Source organism: Hyperolius riggenbachi, chromosome 9 (assembly GCF_040937935.1).
Source record: "Hyperolius riggenbachi isolate aHypRig1 chromosome 9, aHypRig1.pri, whole genome shotgun sequence".
In the NCBI taxonomy this organism is placed as follows: domain Eukaryota; kingdom Metazoa; phylum Chordata; class Amphibia; order Anura; family Hyperoliidae; genus Hyperolius; species Hyperolius riggenbachi.
The window spans coordinates 7,699,998-7,719,735 of record NC_090654.1 but is presented as its reverse complement, the minus strand read 5'-3'; the positions used below and the strand labels follow the sequence as shown (position 1 = coordinate 7,719,735).

General features: G+C 46.8%; 1 protein-coding gene across 1 annotated transcript in view; it reads left to right on the top strand.

Annotated features, from left to right (window-relative positions):
* The window catches only part of NUP210 (nucleoporin 210), a 187,836-nt gene that overhangs the window by 114,477 nt on the left and 53,621 nt on the right, over nucleotides 1–19,738 (top strand). Inside the window, exons 28-33 of the mRNA XM_068251846.1 lie at nucleotides 1,284–1,442; nucleotides 2,201–2,292; nucleotides 3,947–4,121; nucleotides 4,618–4,793; nucleotides 9,421–9,641; nucleotides 11,469–11,605. Of these exons, the coding sequence (XP_068107947.1) occupies nucleotides 1,284–1,442; nucleotides 2,201–2,292; nucleotides 3,947–4,121; nucleotides 4,618–4,793; nucleotides 9,421–9,641; nucleotides 11,469–11,605 (960 nt within the window). The remainder of the gene's footprint in view (nucleotides 1–1,283; nucleotides 1,443–2,200; nucleotides 2,293–3,946; nucleotides 4,122–4,617; nucleotides 4,794–9,420; nucleotides 9,642–11,468; nucleotides 11,606–19,738) is intronic.

Sequence of the window (19,738 nt, the reverse complement as noted above, 5' to 3'; positions counted from 1 at the left end):
GGTGTGGTTATATAGCGTGTGTCTCTGAGGTAGTATTGTTTTGTGTGTGTCTGTCTGTGTCTGTGGTTATATAGTGTGTGTGTATGTGTGTGTGTGTGTGTATGTGTGTGTGTGTGTGTGTGTGTGTATGTATGTGTGTGTGTGTGTGTGTGTGTGTGTGTGTGTGTGTGTGTGTGTGTGTGTGTGTGTTCACGAGCCCCCAATGTTTCCTAAAGATCTGGCATGCCATTGTTTGAAATATTGGGCCCATATCCCTCTTAACGGCAGTTACTACTGTCTCTCTTCCATTGATCTAATGTTTTCCTGTTCTCAGTGGGCAGTAACTTGTATCCGCCCCTTCTGGGGGCGTGTCTTGTCTGTTGGCGGTTCTGTATAGAGTCACATTATTCCCTCTCTCTCCAGGCGTCTGTGGAGCTTCCTGCCCAGTATAACTTCCCCATGAATGTTTTCCTGTTCTCAGTGCGCAGTGACTTGTATCCGCCCCTTCTGGGGGGGGCGTGTCTTGCCTGTTGGCGGTTCTGTATAGAGTCACATTATTCCCTCTCCAGGCGTCTGTGGAGCTTCCTGCCCAGTATAACTTCGCCATGAATGTTTTCCTGTTCTCAGTGCGCAGTAACTTGTATTCGCCCCTTCTGGGGGTGTGTCTTGTCTGTTGGCGGTTCTGTATAGATTCACATTATTCCCCCCTATCTCCAGGCGTCTGTGGAGCTTCCTGCCCAGTATAACTTCACCATGAATGTTTTCCTGTTCTCAGTGCGCAGTGACTTGTATCCGCCCCTTCTGGGGGGCGTGTCTTGTCTGTTGGCGGTTCTGTATAGATTCACATTATTCCCCCCCTATCTCCAGGCATCTGTGGAGCTTCCTGCCCAGTATAACTTCACCATGAATGTTTTCCTGTTCTCAGTGCACAGTGACTTGTATCTGCCCCTTCTGGGGGGGGCGTGTCTTGCCTGTTGGCGGTTCTGTATAGTCACATTATTCCCTCTCCAGGCGTCTGTGGAGCTTCCTGCCCAGTATAACTTCACCATGAATGTTTTCCTGTTCTCAGTGCGCAGTAACTTGTATCCGCCCCTTCTGGGGCGTGTCTTGTCTGTTGGCGGTTCTGTATAGAGTCACATTATTCCCTCTCTCTCCAGGCGTCTGTGGAGCTTCCTGCCCAGTATAACTTCACCATGAATGTTTTCCTGTTCTCAGTGCGCAGTAACTTGTATCCGCCCCTTCTGGGGGCGTGTCTTGTCTGTTGGCGGTTCTGTATAGATTCACAATATTCCCTCTCTCTCCAGGCGTCTGTGGAGCTTCCTGCCCAGTATAACTTCGCCATGAATGTTTACGCCAAAATGAGAGGGAAGACGGGACTGAAGGTGACGGTGGTAGTCACTGAGCCGCTGGCCGCGCAGTTCTATGGCGGAGCGCGGGAACTGTCAGACGAGATCCAGATCCAGGTAACGTGTGACCCCAGGAACCGTTTCAGTCACCCAACCTCATGCTGCTTATATTCTCTCCCCAGTCAGTGATCAGCTCTTGTACAGCTTCAAAGGGAACCAGAGGAGAGCGGGATATGGAGGCGGACATATTTATTTCCTATTAAACAATACCAGTTCCCTGGCTGTCCTGCTGATCTCTTTGGCTCCAGTAGTGTCTGAATCGCACACCTGAAACAAGCGTGCAGCTACAGTCTCCCCAGAATTTTTTTTTCCAGCTGGGTGGCATGAAAAAGTAGCCAGGTGGGGCGAGATGAGAGAATGCTGGACCGGCGCTTCTCTGCACAATTCTGCCTAAGACATAGGAGGAGGTTAGCCGATGACAGCCGGGTGTTCACCAAAACTAGTCGGGTGGAGCACCCGGCTAAAAGAGCCTGGGGGGAACCCTGAACTAATCCAGTCACACTTCAGTCAGAGCAACTGATCCTCATGCTTGTTCAGGGGCTGTGGCTAAATGTATCAGAGGCAGAGGATTAGCAGGACAGCCAGGCAATCTGCATTGTGTAAAAGGGAATAAATATGGCAGCCTCCGTATCCCTCTCGCTTCAGTTGTTCTTTAATATCACATTTTTTCTGCCTCGGGTAAGACTTCATCTTATAGCTAATATGGGAGGGGGGCTGCTTTCCCTCCATCTCGTTGGCATTAATCCTGATAATTATTCATTTTTATTTTTATTCTCTGATTTGACAATCTCTTTTCCTCTCTTTGTCTGTCTCAGGTATTTGAGCGGCTGCAGTTAATAAACCCGGGTGTAGATGCTGGACAGATATTAATGTCTCCCAACTCCAACCTGAGGCTGCAGACTAACCGGTAACGTACTGACGACACCTGATTTGTTGCAAAAATCATAAAATTTAAAATATACAGTGTATAAACATATACATATAAGTGCATTTCTTCCAGCATGAAATGAGCCATAAATTACTTTTCTCCTATGTTGCTGTCACTTATAGTAAGTAGAAATCTGACAGAACCGACAGGTTTTCAACTAGCCCATCTCCTCATGGGTAGTTCTCATGGTTTTCTTTATTTACAAAAGCACTTAGTAAATGGCAGTTGCTTCATCCAACTGCCAAAATAGTGTGCAGCGAGCAGGGAGGCTGGCCAGCGTATTTGTATTTTACCCTATGGAAAGATGGACTAGCCCAAAACCTGTTGCTTCTGTCAGATTTCTACCACCTACTGTAAGTGACAGCAACATAGGAGAACAGTAATGTATAGCTTATTTTACTCAGGAAGAAACCTTCTTATTTTTATGTGCTTACATGTATTTTAAATGTAAGGATTTTCACGACAGTGGTCCCTTAGTACTGTATGTGAAATATCTACGCACATTATTCCGGGCGCTGTCCTGTGTATATTTGTGCGCTACTGCGGGTGGTGATTGCTATGTTTTCTGTAAATTACCAAACTATCACCGCATCCGTTGAAATCTCAGTGAACTTGGGGGGGAGGGAGGATCTAAAATGCCAAATGCAGTACATAACCAGGCTATTACTACTTACCGAATGCGTCACCGACACGTGAGGCCATAGTTCCGTGTATACTCTAGTATAAGCCGACCCCCAACCTTTCCATAAAAAACCTGGGGAAAATGATTCACTCGTGTATAAGCCGAGGGGGGGAAATATACCAGCTACTGACCCTAATATCTATTATAAGCCTGTCTTTAAAACCCACTAAGACAATATTGAAAACCTTTTATGAAATTGTTCAGTATACTGTGCAGGTGTTAATACTATTTATATTCAATCAGGGCCTTCATTTAAACATCATAAAGTTTAGAAAGCTATAGGTGACATGTAGGCATCGTATGTAATATTTAAAGGCTTGTTTAATGATGTTATAGATCCATTTGTACTTGCCTGGATGTTTGGATTAGACTCATGTCCTTTTAACTGTATTGATCCCTCTGAGTGCCCTCTCCCCGTGCCAATGGTACAGGGGAGCAGTATGGGGGCAGCAGTAACAGCTGTGTGCGCTTTGTGCCGTTTCCCACCTCTGTGATAGAGCGCATGCGTGTCCCGACGAGACCGGAGCTCCGTGCTGTTGACAGCGCTCGAGAGAGACCGTTACAAGGGGGCAGAAGAGCTACAGAAAGTAAAGGAACAGTGGAATGCAGCCCAGATAGAGGTGAGAGCAGCAAGTGAAGGCATCCCCTCACCGTGCAAATTAGCATGCGCTCTATCACGGAGGGCGGCGGCTGCACGTTACAAAGCGCGCACAGCTGTTACTGCTGTCCCCACATTCCTCCGCTGTGCCATTGGCGCGGGGAGAGGGCATTCAGAGGGGGGTCACAGTAAATTATATATGACTCGAGTATAAGCTGAGACCCCCACTTTTGGGCCACTTTTTTGGGCCCCAAAATTCGGCTTATACTCGCGTATATACGGTAATTACACCCGTAAGTTTCCCGTGTGAGTTATTGGTGTATTCCGCTCACAGTGACGCATTATGATTGCAGGGATCGGGCAGCCACCGTAAGTTTCCGGATGCTGCCAGGGGCGGAGAAGTCGCCCGTCGTACACGTGGATGATAACGGCCTGCTGACATCCGGTTCCTTCACCGGCATCTCCACCCTGGAGATCAATTCTCTGGAGCCTTTCGGGATAAACCAAACCATTATCGTCTCCGTTAAGGTATCTCACTTTCATTTGTTTCACAATCCGAATACAGTCTGTCCCCGCACTTTGATTGGCCCAATAGGCTGCCTGTCACTTGACAGGAAACTTGAAAGGCAGCCTATTGGGCCAATCAAAGTGCGAGGATAATGTCCTTTAAAGTGATTGGACCCGCAGGGGCTCAGGGCAGGACGAGTGGAGCTCTCGTCATTGCCAATTAGCAGGCATAAGTTCGTAGCCCTCGCTATGCTACTCTGATAAGGCATGTTAACTCTGGTAAGGCGTGTTACGTATGATAAGGCACGCTATCTCAGCTAAGGCACGCTATTTGTTATAGTGAATCAACCCCAGTATTTATTCTCGGTTTGTTTTGCACAAGATTTGTTGTAACAGTTGGTTTATGTGGGACCCAGGTACACATCAGACAGTGCGGGCAGATGCATGGAATAATCTTGCATGATGATTGGTTCTCGGTGGAGGTGAATTCCTGTATCGTTCTGTCTTGTATTTGCAGGTCTCCCCGATCTCCTATCTGCGCATCGTCACGAGTCCCGTCCTTCACACAGAAGACAATCATGCGCTGTCCTCCATCCCGCTGGGAGTCACTCTGCACTTCTCTGCACATTTCCATGACAACACGGGTGACGTTTTCCATGCTCAGAACTCTGCGCTCAGCTTTGCGGTGAACAGGTGCGTGATTCAGTTTAGAACGCAAGTAACATAAAAACAAGGAAGTTCTGCGGCAGGAATTCTATCGCTGTGCTTCCTGTTTACTTACAGTGCAGAGCCGCTGATGGCATTGTCCTCATTTGCTTCTTATTTTTAATTTCTTTATATTGCTAACAGCAGATCCTTTGTATCGTCTTCACTGACCAATCAAAACCTCACAATGCCCTGACTAATATTTAGTAATTCTCCCCTCCTCCCTCCTAGTACAACCTGTCCAGACCTGTGAAGGTGAATTGTGGTATGTGACTATATCTGGGTAATACACTATCAGCCTATAATACAGTGCAGCTCCCCCTGGTGGTCAGGCCTGGACTCCACAAGACCTGTGAAGGTGTCCTGTGGTGTCTGACTATATATCTATAATACATAGAATACACTATCAGCCTATAATATAGTGCAGCTCCCCCTATTGGTCAGGCCTGGACTCCACAAGACCTGTGAAGGTGTCCTGTGGTATCTGACTATATATCTATAGTACGTATAATACGTCATCAGCCTATAATATAGTTCAGCTCCCCCTGGTGGTCAGGCCTGGACTCCACAAGACCTGTGAAGGTGTCCTGTGGTGTCTGACTATATATCTATAATACATATAATACACCATCAGCCAATAATATAGTGCAGCTCCCCCTGGTGGTCAGGCCTGGACTCCACAAGACCTGTGATGGTGTCCTGTGGTATCTGACTATATATCTATAATACATATAATACACTATCAGCCTACAATATAGTGCAGCTCCCCCTGGTGGTCAGGCCTGGACTCCACAAGACCTGTGAAGGTGTCCTGTGGTATCTGACTATATATCTATAATACATATAATACACTATCAGCCTATAATATAGTGCAGCTCCCCCTGGTGGTCAGGCCTGGACTCCACAAGACCTGTGAAGGTGTCCTGTGGTATCTGACTATATATCTATAATACATATAATACACTATCAGCCTATAATATAGTGCAGCTCCCCCTGGTGGTCAGGCCTGGACCCCACAAGACCTGTGAAGGTGCCCTGTGGTATCTGACTATATATCTATAGTACATATAATACGTCATCAGCCTATAATATAGTGCAGCTCCCCCTGGTGGTCAGGCCTGGACTCCACAAGACCTGTGAAGGTGTCCTGTGGTATCTGGCTATATATCTATAATACATATAATACACTATCAGCCTATAATATAGTGCAGCTCCCCCTGGTGGTCAGGCCTGGACTCCACAAGACCTGTGAAGGTGTCCTGTGGTATCTGACTATATATCTATAATACATATAATACACTATCAGCCTATAATATAGTGCAGCTCCCCCTGGTGGTCAGGCCTGGACTCCACAAGACCTGTGAAGGTGTCCTGTGGTATCTGACTATATATCTATAATACATATAATACACTATCAGCCTATAATATAGTGCAGCTCCCCCTGGTGGTCAGGCCTGGACCCCACAAGACCTGTGAAGGTGCCCTGTGGTATCTGACTATATATCTATAGTACATATAATACGTCATCAGCCTATAATATAGTGCAGCTCCCCCTGGTGGTCAGGCCTGGACTCCACAAGACCTGTGAAGGTGTCCTGTGGTATCTGGCTATATATCTATAATACATATAATACACTATCAGCCTATAATATAGTGCAGCTCCCCCTGGTGGTCAGGCCTGGACTCCACAAGACCTGTGATGGTGTCCTGTGGCACCAGCAGATCCTTTCAAAGTAAAATAGAACTAAAATGAAACTTGTGAGATAATTTTGGGGGTGTTCTGATTTGGTTATTTAGACCATGCAATTTGGCCCTTTTCAGAGTCCCTCAGATCCTTAAAGGGAACCCGTGGTGAGAATAATACGGAGGCTGCCATATTTATTTCCTTTTAAGCAATACCAGTTGCCTGGCAGCCCTGCTGATCCTGTCTTTAATACTTTCAACCATAGCCCCCTAAACAAGCATGCAGCAGATCAAGTGTTTCTGGCATTGTCAGATCTGACAAGATTAGCTGCATGCTTGTTTCTGGTGTGATTCAGATACTACTGCAGCCAAATAGATCAGCAGGACTGCCAGGCAACTGGTATTGTGTAAAAGGAAAAAAATATTGCAGCCTCCATATCCCTCTCACCTTGGGGTCTTTTTAAATGCTGATGGTATATGGGTTGTGTACATCCACTAAAAGGCTGGAGATAACTGTAAAACGTGGTAAAAATAAAGATACTTACCTCGGTAGTGTGAAGCCTCAGCGTTGTCCAGAGGCTCCCCTGATCGTCTGACACGCCACCTCCAGGGAAAGGTCCTCTGAACTTGTGCTTCTTCTGGCCATGGACAGACTGATTGGGCGTGTGAGCGTAAGGTCCGTGCATGTCCAGTAAAATAAAACCCTTGTAGATGGAGGGAAAAGGCTGTGCACAAGAATCTTTGTTCTACGTTTCATGCACAGACTTACTGACACATGCCCAGTCTGCATGGGCCTGTCCAAAGCCGGGAATGTGGCCGCAAGGAACTTATTTGACTGTGTTGAGTCGAATATTAAAGGACAATTGGAGAGAGGTATATGGAGGCTGCCATGTTTATTTCCTTTTAAGCAATACAAGTTCCCTGGCTGTCCTGCTGATCCTCTGCCTCTAATACTATTAGCCATAGACCCTGAACAAGCATGCAGTGTATCGGGTGTTTCTGACATTATTGTCAGACCTGACAGATAAGCTGCATGCTTGTATCTGGTGTTATTCAGACACGACTGCAGCCAAACATACTAGCAGGACTGTCAGGCAACTGGTATTGTTTAAAAGGAAATAAACATGGCAGCCTCCGTATCCCTCTCACAATAAAAATGTACGCATTGAACCAGTAACGCGTAAAAATGTATGTGTTAAAGAGACTCTGTAACATGAAAAACATCCCCTGGGGGGTACTCACCTCGGGTGGGGGAAGCCTCCGGATCCTAATGAGGCTTCCCACGCCGTCCTCTGTCCCACGGGGGTCTCGCCGCAGCCCTCCGAACAGCCGGCGACTGTGCCGACTGTCAGTTCAATATTTACCTTTGCTGGCTCCAGCGGGGGCGCTGTGGCGACTTTCGGCACGGAAATAGACGGAAATACCCGATCTCCGTCGGGTCCGCTCTACTGCGCAGGCGCAAGTTTCCGGCGCCTGCGCAGTAGAGCGGACCCGACGGAGATCGGGTATTTCCGCCTACTTCGGCGCCGAAAGCCATCAGAGCGCCTGCGCAGGAGCCAGGAAGGTAAATATTGCGTCACCGCTGTACGGAGGGCTACAGCGAGACCCCCGAGGGACGCAGGGGAAGCCTCATTAGGATCCTGAGGCTTCCCCCACCCGAGGTGAGTACCCCCCAGGGGCCGTTTTCTCGTTACAGTTCCTCTTTAATGTTCCTGCACCAGCAGGAATGCGTAAAAATGTACGCAATGCGGCCCGCCGAGGTCGGCAAGCAGCCAGCGGGGGACTGGAGCAGCAGTGAGTGACTACGAGAGCACAGGATGGCTGCATGGGGCTGGTAGAAGCCCCAGGTAAGTGAAACTCATTTTTTTATTTTGCTTGAACCTTCCCTTTAAACCCTTTGCTGGAACGATGGGGTGGTAGACCATACAGACCATCTGAGGTGCGTATGAACAGCCTGTTTTATGAAATCATTTGAGAAAGCGCTCGGCTCAAACTTGTTTTCATATTTATGGATGGAATGGGAAAAAATAAGGACCGTAAGTTTTGTTGTTCTCCACATAGAGAAATTCAGATTATATCCTGTTGCTGTTGACCTTTCAGGAAGAGAATGAATCTCCTCAATAGTAAATTCATGCTGTCTGGATGGAAGATTCATTCACTTCCTGTTATAGGCGACACCACAGGAAGTGAAGGCTTATCTTCAATAGAAAAACTTCATGCTGCAAAGGGGGGGGGGGGGGGGAGAGATTCATTCACTTCCTGTTATAGGCGACACCACAGGAAGTGAAGGGTTATCTTCAATAGAAACACTTCATGCTTGAAGGGGGGGAAGATTACGCAGGAAGTGACGCTGTGTGGAGGGATGATTACTTCACTTCCTGTTCCTTGCGGCACCACAGGAAATGAAAGGTTATCTTCAATAGTAACACTTAATGCTGGGTGGATTAATTCACTTCCTATTACCAGCGCCACAGCAGGAAGTGAATGAATCTTCGATAGTAACACTACGTGCTGCATTGGGGGGAAGATTAATTCACTTCCTGTCAGTGTTCTACCCAGGCTCTTTTAGTCGGGTGCTCCACCCGGCTAATATTGGTGAGCACCCGGCTGTCATTGGCTCACCTCCTCCTATGCTGTAAGCTGAGTTGTGCAGAGAAGCTCAGGGCCTGCATTCTCTCATATTGCCCCACCCAGCTACTTTTTCATGCCACCTGGCTGCTATTTCATGCCACTCGGTTGGAAAAAAATTCTGGGGAGAACACTGCCTGTTACCAGCGTCACCACAAGCAGTGAAGGGATATCTCCCAAGCAGACAGAGTAATAAAAGCCGAACTTGGAGGTTCTAAACTTGTGCTCGTTCTACAATGATAATTTTGATGCAACCTGATTTTGATGCTCATTCTGTTTTGTTGATTTTCCACTTTGATTTCAGAGATGATTTTGTACAGATTAGTAAAGGAGCCACAAACAACACTTTCGTCCTGCGTACCGTCAACGTCGGCTACACCATATTAAGCATGTGGGACGTGGATAACCCCGGAATCTCGGACTTTATACCTCTGCCTGTCCAGCACAGCATTTACCCCAGCATGGAGCAAGAGGTGGTGGTCGGTGATGTCATCTGTTTTACCACCACAGTGGCCAGTCAGAAAGGTGAGTGGTGGTCAGTTCTCAAATTGCCAAAAACATAAGGGCTAGTTCATTCTGGGGTGCTTTTCAGGGGGGTTCAGTATTTGGGTGATCAGTAAAGCGCTGTGTCAATGTAACCCTGTTGTGAGATTCCACCAATCAGTCTCGGAAGTATAGTATACGTTTATTTACTGTACAGGAGACATACACTGAAATAGCAATGTCCGCCCAAGGAAGGCTTGGATCAGACGGATATACACTTTGGAATGAATTACAGATTCTAATTACGGTAGTCTGCCTCCCTAGACCCTGACTGGGTCCAGACAAATAAGCTAACTAACTAATGGATGACACAAAAATGCATACATGAATTCAAGAATATTTATGAATATCTAAGTAGGTAAGCTTCTTAGTTGTGAATTGCTTCATAGATCTGTTATTGACAATAGCCCGTTGTAACTCAAGGTCATCTGATTTGTTACATATGCTGTGTTGTGTTTTATCTCCAAGACAGCAAAACCAGTCCCCAGCAGCACACTCCATTCCTGTGAGTTGTAGAAAGTGTTATGTTGACAAAATGTACGATATAAAGGAAGTATGTCATTTGGCTTACAGGCGGCCATTTTGTTACACACACTATCAATTTTACTTCACCCCTTTGTGAGTTGTCTCACTGCATCGCTGCGAGTCGTAATCGCAAACTTTTTGCATGCAGCATTTTATTTTTTGAGCATTTCTGATGCGTTGCTTGAATTGAATTGCAAAGTGCAATCACCCCAAAAAAATTCTAGGCAGTTGCAATTAAGATTTGCAGTGTGAATTAGCCCATAGACTGTCTGTGTATTGACTAGCCTGGTTGGGTGTAGGTCACTGGTTGATTTATGGAGTCCCCCTGGGGGTGGGAGTTATAGAGCAGGGTTGCACTAGGCAGCACTAGTCCAGCTGACCGGTTTTCATTATAAGCTGTCCTTCCACTCGCCACGTGACGCCCCTTCCACTCTGCTCCGTCATCCCCTCCGTCTCCCGTACTCCTTGTGCCTTTTGTGTTTTTGCCCTCTCTGCCTCCTTTATGCTGTTTACAGTGGCATAGCTAGACATTACGGGGCCCCATAGCAAAACTTTCATGGGACCATAAAATATAGGCATTCTTGAGAAATGCCACATGCCTCTACCCTGTGGATATGAGCTAACTAGGAGATTTGCATTATCATGTGAGCTACACTGCATAGAGTCCATGGGCACTTAGATAAAATCACAGGGTAGAGGAACACAAGAAAGTTAGTGAATACATTAAGTACCACCCGGGCCCCCTCTACTCCAAGGGACTATTGCTACGCCCCTGCTGTTTACCCAGGACTCTGTACAGTAAATAATTACCAGCAAACTGCCCTACGCAGCACCATGTGAGGAGCCCCTCTTTGCTCTCTCAGCGTCAGTTTCCATTACCAACGCAGATACTATTGGCTGACGGCACAAAGCATAGCTCCGCCCTTATCTTCTACTGCCCCGCCTCTCCCAGTCTGCACCTTCAAGTCCTCCGCAAGTCAGACAGTCTTATTCCAGGGACAGCTTGTAGTCCGTAACTCGGCATGTGATTGGTCCATCATTACCAGACCGATTTATTGCTTCATCTCAGCTTCCTCAATAGTATCTCTCAATATTCTCTACATCCTGGTCAGAATTTGTGCGTTTCTTGTACCGGCGAGTTTCCCGCCAGTATTGCAGTGTAGAAGGAAAGGTGATGGCTGCGGGGGGAGGGGGGAATAGCTGCTGCCTCACAGCATAGAGCCCTGCAGCTGCATATGTGGAAGGTATATTTTCTCCTCATTGGTCTGACTTCTGTATCCGCAGGTGCGGCTGGAACTTGGAGCTCCTCCTCCAGCGCAGTTCTGCGGATTGACCCTACGACCGGCGCTGCCTTAGCTGTGGACTCCGGATCGGTGACTGTTTATTATGAAGTTCCTGGATCCCTGAAGTCCTACCGTGAGGTAACAAACCATTCAATGAATCTAAAGCGAGAACTCTGCATGTTCCTGAGTGCCTTTTAAAGTGAAATTACATCTTGGCAAAATGTTTTGTAAAAACCTGCCAAAAGTAAAGTCTCCCGACCTGCCCCAAGTCTTTTTGAATATGATGCCACAAGCTTGGCACACCTATCCTTGGCAAGTTTCGCCCATTCCTCTTTGCAGCACCTCTCAAGCTCCATCAGGTTGGAGTCAGTGCGCAGCCATTTTAAGATCTCTCCAGAGATGTTCAATCAGATTCAAGTCTTGGCTCTGGCTGGGCCACTCAAGGACATTCACAGAGTTGTCCTGAAGCCACTTCTTTGATATCTTGGCTGTGCGCTTAGCGTCAGAGTGACCATCAGGTTCTTGGCCACCTTCCTGACTAAGGCCATTCTCTTCCAATTTCTCAGTTTAGATGGACGGCCAGCTCTAGGGAGAGTCCTGGTGGTTTCAAACTTCTGCCACTTACGGGTGATGGAGGCCACTGAGCTCATTGAAACCCTCAAAGCAGCAGAAATGTCTCTGTAACCTTCCTCAGATTTGTGCCTTGAGACAATCCTGTCTCAGAGGTCTACAGACTATTCTTTGACTTCATGCTTGGTTTGTGCTCTGATATGAACTGTCAACTGTGGGACCTTAAGCCTGGTCTACACGTGCTGATGTTTCTTATCAATCGAGCTGCTGATGCGGCTCGATTGATAAGATCCGACAGGTCCGATCTCGCTGCGGCCGATTCCCCGCGAGCGGATAATAGCGGGGAATCAACGGAAGATAAGCGGCGCCGGCGGGGACGCGGCAGGTACGCGCGGGGATGCGGAAGAGTTGATCTGGTGGCTAATCGAGCCGCCGGATCGCTACGTGTAGACCAGGCTTTAAATTATGAAATTGACAATCTCACCAGGTCAACTTTACACATTAGAATTACCACCACATATTTCACATTGCTTGTCTTGTATAGTTGAATTGAAATGGTCAGGTGATCAGTAGTGTTTGAAAGATACTGTCATGATTGGGAGTGTCAGACCTTCCTCCGGGTCACTCAGTTTCTGCAGGCGAGAAAAACAAGTAACAATTATTTGTGCTCTATGCAGTAAATTACTCCTGCTAAAGGGGACCGTACCTGGGCTGTTATACTTTAAAAGGAGTGCAAAGCAGAGTACAGATCCCAGACTTTACTAAAAGAAAAAAAATAAATATATATATTACTAGCCGACCCGCGTCGTAGCATACGCCGCATCTTCTATCTTTCTAATAGAGTACGTGCCTCAACCTTGAAGCAAGAAGAATAAAGGTGGGTACACACATCAGATAAAAGTCTTTGGAAAATGAAAGATCACAGACCAATGTTACCCCCTTCCATGTATTATGAGAGCCATACTCTACACAGTCTATTCTATGGAGCTGAACTCCCCATCAGACAGAAATCTTTGCAAGATGCTGCACACAAAGATGCTGTACACATGCAACAGATCAGTATCTGCAAAAGATCAGTTCCTGCAAAATGCATTCATAGGGCTTGATTCACAAAAGAGTGCTAACTGTTAGCACAGCCGTTTTTGCACGAATTTTCGCATTGCGGGCGATCGCGAATTTTTGCGTGAAACGATAATGTTTTAGCGGGCAAACGCGAATTTTTGCGTGAAAAAGATATCGATTTTTACGCGAAAATTAGCGTTTGCGCTCAAACGTTATCATTTCATGCGAAAATTCGCGATTGCGCACAATGCGAAAATTTGCGCGAAAACGGCCGTGCTAACAATTGGCACTCTTTTGTGAATCAAGCCCATAGTCTATGGGCTCAATTCACAAAGCGGTGATAACCCAGTTAAAGACTTTAGGCGTGATAACCATTTTTATCATGCCTAAACTCAGTTTAGGCATGATAAGTTTAGGCATGATAAGTTTAGATAAGTTTAGATCGCGCGCAAAGTCCCGCACGCAAAGCAGGGCCATTAAACTTTATGCAAAGTGCACCAGACTTTGCTAGCGCAAAACTTTTGATCAGCTGTGCACTGCGGTGCTAACCCAGTTGGTGCTTAAACTTATCACGCCTAAAAACGTATCACACCTAAACTTATCATGCCTAAACAGAGTTTAGGCGTGATAAAGGGCTTTTCACTAGCGTGCTAACTGTTAGCACCGCTTTGTGAATCAGGCCCTATATCTGCAGATCTCATGCACACCTTGTTTAACGGAGAATCCTCTGCAGATCAGATCAACCAGGATGGATTTTTGGATATGCAGATGATTGTCTGATCTGCAGATGAATGTCCGTCAAACAAGGTGTGTATTATGCTGGGCATACATGGTACGTTTTCTACCGTGTAATCGAGCCGCTGGCTCGATTCCCGCTCGTCCCCGCGGGCGCCCGGATCGATTCCCGCTCGTCCCCGCGAGCGCTTTCTTATTTTCCCCTCGTTTCTTCTTTTGTCCTGCCCACCGGTATCGAGCGCAGAATCGATCCGGCGGGGTATCGGACACGTGGGAAATTATCAATCGAGCCATCAGCGGCTCGATTACATGGTAGAAAACATATCGTGTATGCCCAGCATGAGATCTGCAGGTATCATAGACTATGAATGCATTTTGCAGAAACTGATTTTTTTTTGCAGGAACAGATCTTTTGCAGATACTGATCTGTTGCATGTGTACAGCATCTTTGTGTGCAGCATCTTGTAAAGATTTCTGTCTGATGGGGAGTTCAGCGCCATAGAATAGACTGTGTAGGTGTGGCTCTCATACTACATGGAAGGGGGTAACATTGGTCTGTGATCTTTCATTTTCCAAAGACATTTATCTGATGTGTGTACCCACCTTTAGGCTTTCCATGAGAAAATGTATGCGTGCTCGAACACCAAGTTTAACCCTAGCAAGTCTGGCTTTCCAAATCTGGCCTAATTGGCTACTCATGAGGCAATGCTCATGCAAATATGCATTTGCTTTCGCATGCCAAACTATGCAGGGTCAAAAAAACTATACAATGAATTTTCGATGCTGGTCGAAAATGCAAATATTTCTGAAGATTTTCGTGAAAATTCGCCAAAAACGAAAAAGGGATTTTCGATGCGAAAATGACTTAGGCGAAAATTCGCAAGCAACACTGCTACATGCTACATTAGCACTATCCAGGAGCGCCACGGGGAGGCTTCCCAATACCCCCTATTTATACAACCAGGGGGAACCACGGGGTCCCAGGCTCTCTCACTGCCTGGGAACCACAGCGGCATCCCCCGCTGTTTGTATCCTTTGGAGGCAGGTGGTGGATGGCTTGCTCCGGTGGTGTGAGCCCTGGAGTGAGTTGTCTGCGCCTGTACCCCCCCCCCCCCCCTCTGGAGTGCTGTATGTGAGCCAGCCCTGAGCTCTAAAGCTTCACTCCTTTCTCATGTGGTGCCCCCAAGTTAATGCGCCTGTAGCAGAACGCAATGGACATTAAGGTAAGTGCCTGTTTTTAATATTGGGAGGTGGGTGCGGACGGCTCTCCCCGGCGCTGGCCACGCTTGGGGGGGGGGGGGGGGGGGGGAGGGGGGAGCCTGCGCCACCCTAGCCTCCCCCTCCGGGGTGCCGCTGTGGTTCCCAGGCAGTGAGAGAGCCTGGGACCCCGCGGTCCCCCCGGTTGTATAAAAAGGGGGCATTGGGAATCCTCCCCGTGGCGCTCCTAGATAGTGCTAATGTAGCATGTAGCAGTGTTGCTTGCGAATTTTCGCCTAAGTCATTTTCGCATCAAAAATCCCGTTTTCGTTTTTGCCGAATTTTCACGAAAATCTTCAGAAATATTTGCATTTTCGACCAGCATCGAAAATTCATTGTATGTGGATGCTTATGCCCTTATGCGGAAAAATGTCCACAATAATCCGCATGGAAATTCAGTTTATACGGACGTTTATACACAAAAATGTCCGCAATAATGCGCAAGAAACTTCTCTGAATGCGGACGCTAATGCCCTTATGCGGAAAATGTCCGCAATAATATGCAAGTAATGCGAAAATGACTGGCATTAGGCGAAAATTAACGCAAAAAAATTAGATGGAAAATTTGCCTGTCAAAACGAAATTAGGTGAAAATTCGGTAAAAATTTGTCGAAATAAATTTTTGCATTTTCGCTCATCACTGGCATGTAGCAGGGCGACCGCTTTGCGGTATTGGTTTTTTGACTCTGCCTAGTTTGGCATGCAAAAGCAAATTTGCATGAGCATTGCCTCATGAATAGCCAATTAGGCCAGATTTGCAAAGCCAGACTTGCTAGGGTAGGCCTCTTTTCCACGGACAGTTGATAGGCAGTAAAATGCCTCTCAAGCTCTTACAACTGCTCACTACTGCCCGGTAACAGCTTGCTGCTGCCTGGAAACTGCTTGTTGCTGCCTGGTATCTGCTCACTGCTGCCTGGTAACTGCTTGCTGAGCTCACAGCTCAACAGTCCGTGGAAAAGAGGCCTTAAACTTGGTGTTTGAGCACGCATACATTTTCTCATGCAAAGTACTTCTTCTTCTTGCTCGAAGGTTGAGGCACTTACTCTATTATATATATATATATATATATATATATATATATATATATATTAGGGCTGCACGATTTCTCGGTTTTAAACCGAAACCGCGGTTCCTGTGAAGACGATTTTGGGATCGTCTGGATCCGGCGGTTTTCGGTCTTTAGTGCTTGCCCATGATCCGCCTACCTCAGCCGCTGCGCCGTGCCACAGAAGCAGTGCATATTTATGAGGTTAATAAGCCGGGCAGCGGGGGGAGGAGAGTTCAGTACAGAGCGGCACGCAGCTTCTCCAATGGCTGGATAGCAATGGAATGACGGAGGCAGTAGGCGGAGCTGTACGCTCTAGTACAGCTCCGCCTACCGCTGCCATCATACCATCGGTATCCAGCGATTGGAGAAGCTGTGTGCCGCTCTGTACTGAACTCTCCTCCCCCCGCTGCCCGGCTCATTAACCTCATAAATATGCACTGCTTTTGTGGCACGGCGCAGCGGCTGAGGTAAGCGGATCATGGGCAAGCACGGGCATGGCCGCAACGGCCTACCTACCTACACTGCACACTTTACTAGCTTTACTGGGGCACTACCCATTCATACTGGGCACTATACTAGCTATACTGGGGCACTTTACTAGCTATACTGGCGCACTACCTACCCATAGTGGGCACTATACTAGCTATACTGGGGCACTATACTAACTATACTGGGGCACTACCTACCCATTCTGGGCACTATTCTAGCTATACTGGGGCACTATACTAACTATACTGGGGCACTACCTACCCATACTGGGCACTATACTAGCTATACTGGGGCATTACCTACCCATACTGGGCACTATACTAGCTATACTGGGGCACTACCTACCTGTACTGGGCACTTTACGAGCTATACTGTGGCACTACCTACCCATACTGGGCACTATACTAGCTATACTGAGGCACTACCTACCCATACTGCCGGGCACTATACTATCTATACTGAGACACTATACTAGCTATACTGGGGCACTATGCTAGCTATACTGGAGCCCTATACTAGCCACACTGGGGCAACTAAACTCCCTATATTGGGGCTACTATGCTAGCTATGCCGCTGCACCCTAGTCCCCCTCCGTCCCCCCCCCCCCCAAAAAAAAAACCCGCTGCGCACGACACTGTACACTAGGACAAGCTAAAGCTTGTTTTGGAAAAAATCTTGAAAAAAATCGAAATCACAATTTCTGACAGAAAAATCGCAATTTCAATTTTTACACAAAATCGTGCAGCCCTAATATATATAATATATAGATAGCGTCTGCCAACTGAAATGGAAATGTAAGTTATAACATTTATTTGCAAATACGTGTGCCACCCTATACGTTCCATACATGGAACAATTTTTCATTTTTTTTTTTATTAGATAATTTAGTTTGATTATTCTATTAGATCGAATATAAAGATTTTTCCAACATGTCTGATCCGATTTTTGTAGAAAAAAAGAGGATAATCGTTTGTTTTTCGTGATCGAAAAAAGGATTCTTTTCAATTGATCGTTTTGGTCGAAAAAAACGGGAAAATCAAACATTTTTATTGTACCTTGTATGGGCACCATTATGCTGTGGACACACGGTACGTTTCTGTACCGTGTATCGACCAGCTGATCCGGCCAGCTGATAATATTCAGCTGGCCCGATCAAGCCGCTCGATTCCCGTCGGCAGACAATGGCAGGGAATCGAGCGGCTGATAAGGACCACCGGCGGGGATGAACGGCAATCGATCCGCGGGGACCCGGCGGGGGTCGATCCGGCGGCTAATCGGCTGCCGGATCGACCCGTGTATTCCCAGCATTAGACCTGTTTCTAGCTAATTTTAGTTAAAAGGCTTGAGTTTCGAGTTTTTTTTTTTTATTTGGGCATAGTTGTTGGTTCTGTAATGGCTAAAGACTAAAGGTGGCCGTACATCTATCAACTTGGTGGCCAACCCATCATTCGATTTGATAATTATCAAATCAGATGAAAATCTTTGCTGCCAAGAGCATGCCCTGTTGACAATGCTACCAGTTTTGGGCTGCAACTGGTCTCATGTATTGATTGGACATGCTGCAAGATGTCGGGCTGTCGTGGTTGATCAGGTGTATGGCGGTAACATCGAGCAATATCGGGAACAAGCGACAACCCCTGTGCTGTCCCCCAACGTTGCGGTTTCCTTTGGAGGGGTGGACACCCTCCTAAATTATGTGGTGGTGAGTGCCTTGTGACCGCAGGAAGGTGTTGGGTTGGGCACAGTAACCCAGATTGAAGCATTGATTGTTGCAAACACCGAGGATTGATCTGTTGAGAAGAGGATTCCGTTATTTAAAGACCTTTTTTCTGAAATGCCACAGATCCCCCTTACTGCTGAGGGGACCTTCAAAACCGGGTGTTTATGTAAATGGAATACATGGGGGAAACCCGGGGTGTTCGCTGCTGGTTGGGTTGGAACGTGTGACCAGCGACACACAGTGAGGGGGGGGGGGAGCAATACTCCTGGCGGGGAAGCAAGTAATGCCGATCCCTGGTATCAGTAATCGGTTGCCCAGGTGGTGTGCTGTGGGAGGGTTTAGGTAAGAAAGGTGTCGGGTTAGTAAGATTGTTAGTTTAAATTACCAATCTTTTTCCTATCAGCGACTCCTGTGCGCCTTTGTTGCTACATGTTCTCACAGGAACGTGGGCAGCACGGTGGCCTAGTAGATAGCACACTCAATCTTGCAGCGCTGGGTCCCCGAACCAAATCCCAGCCAGGGCACTATCTGCAAGGAATTTTCGTGTTCTCCCCTGTGTCTGTGTGGGTTTCCTCCGGGCACATTGGTTACTTCCCACATCCCAAAAACCTACAGATAAGTGAATTGGTTTCCCCCTAAATTGGACCTGGACTACGATACATATATCTATGGTAGGGATCAGGTTTTGAGCCCCTTTAACGCAGCACAGTCAGCCACATTATGCCAGGAAAAAAAAAACACACATATGTAAGTAGATAACTACTTATTCTATTTACATATGTTTTGATTTCAGTGAATGTTAAATCGTAAATAAAGAGAATTCTGTTCTAGGCTTTTTCCATTTTGATTCCCTCTGACTGAAGCTAATTTGGATGTCATTTCTTCCCTTACACTTTTTTTCCCTCCTAAAATCTGCACTGTCATATCTAGCTTGCTTTGTAAACACGTGAGCACAGCATAGATCAGATTTCAGCATTAGTTTTACACTGAACTGCCCTCAGCCAATCGGTGAGGAGCAGGAATGTGGTGATGGCAAGCTTCCTTCTCCCTGGCGATGCACCAAATAGAGCCAGACTGACAGATGAGATTTATTACAGCAGTAAAAGGTAGGATTATATTTGAATGCTTGCAATATAGACAATATACTCTGTACATCACCGTCAGTGCTATATAAATACTAAAGAATGGTAATACGGTTAGCATCATGGAGCTTTAGTTGTTGGAAATTAACATCCTTAGCGATAATCCCGAGTCTCTCGTGCCGGAAATCCTCAGCTCCGAGCGGTAACCCCGAGCTGGATCCATGGAAGATGTGTGATGTGCACGGCTGCCGCAGATCTATCTAGCGGTGTGATTTTTGAGGGTCTAAAAGCGTGTGAAAAAAATGGCA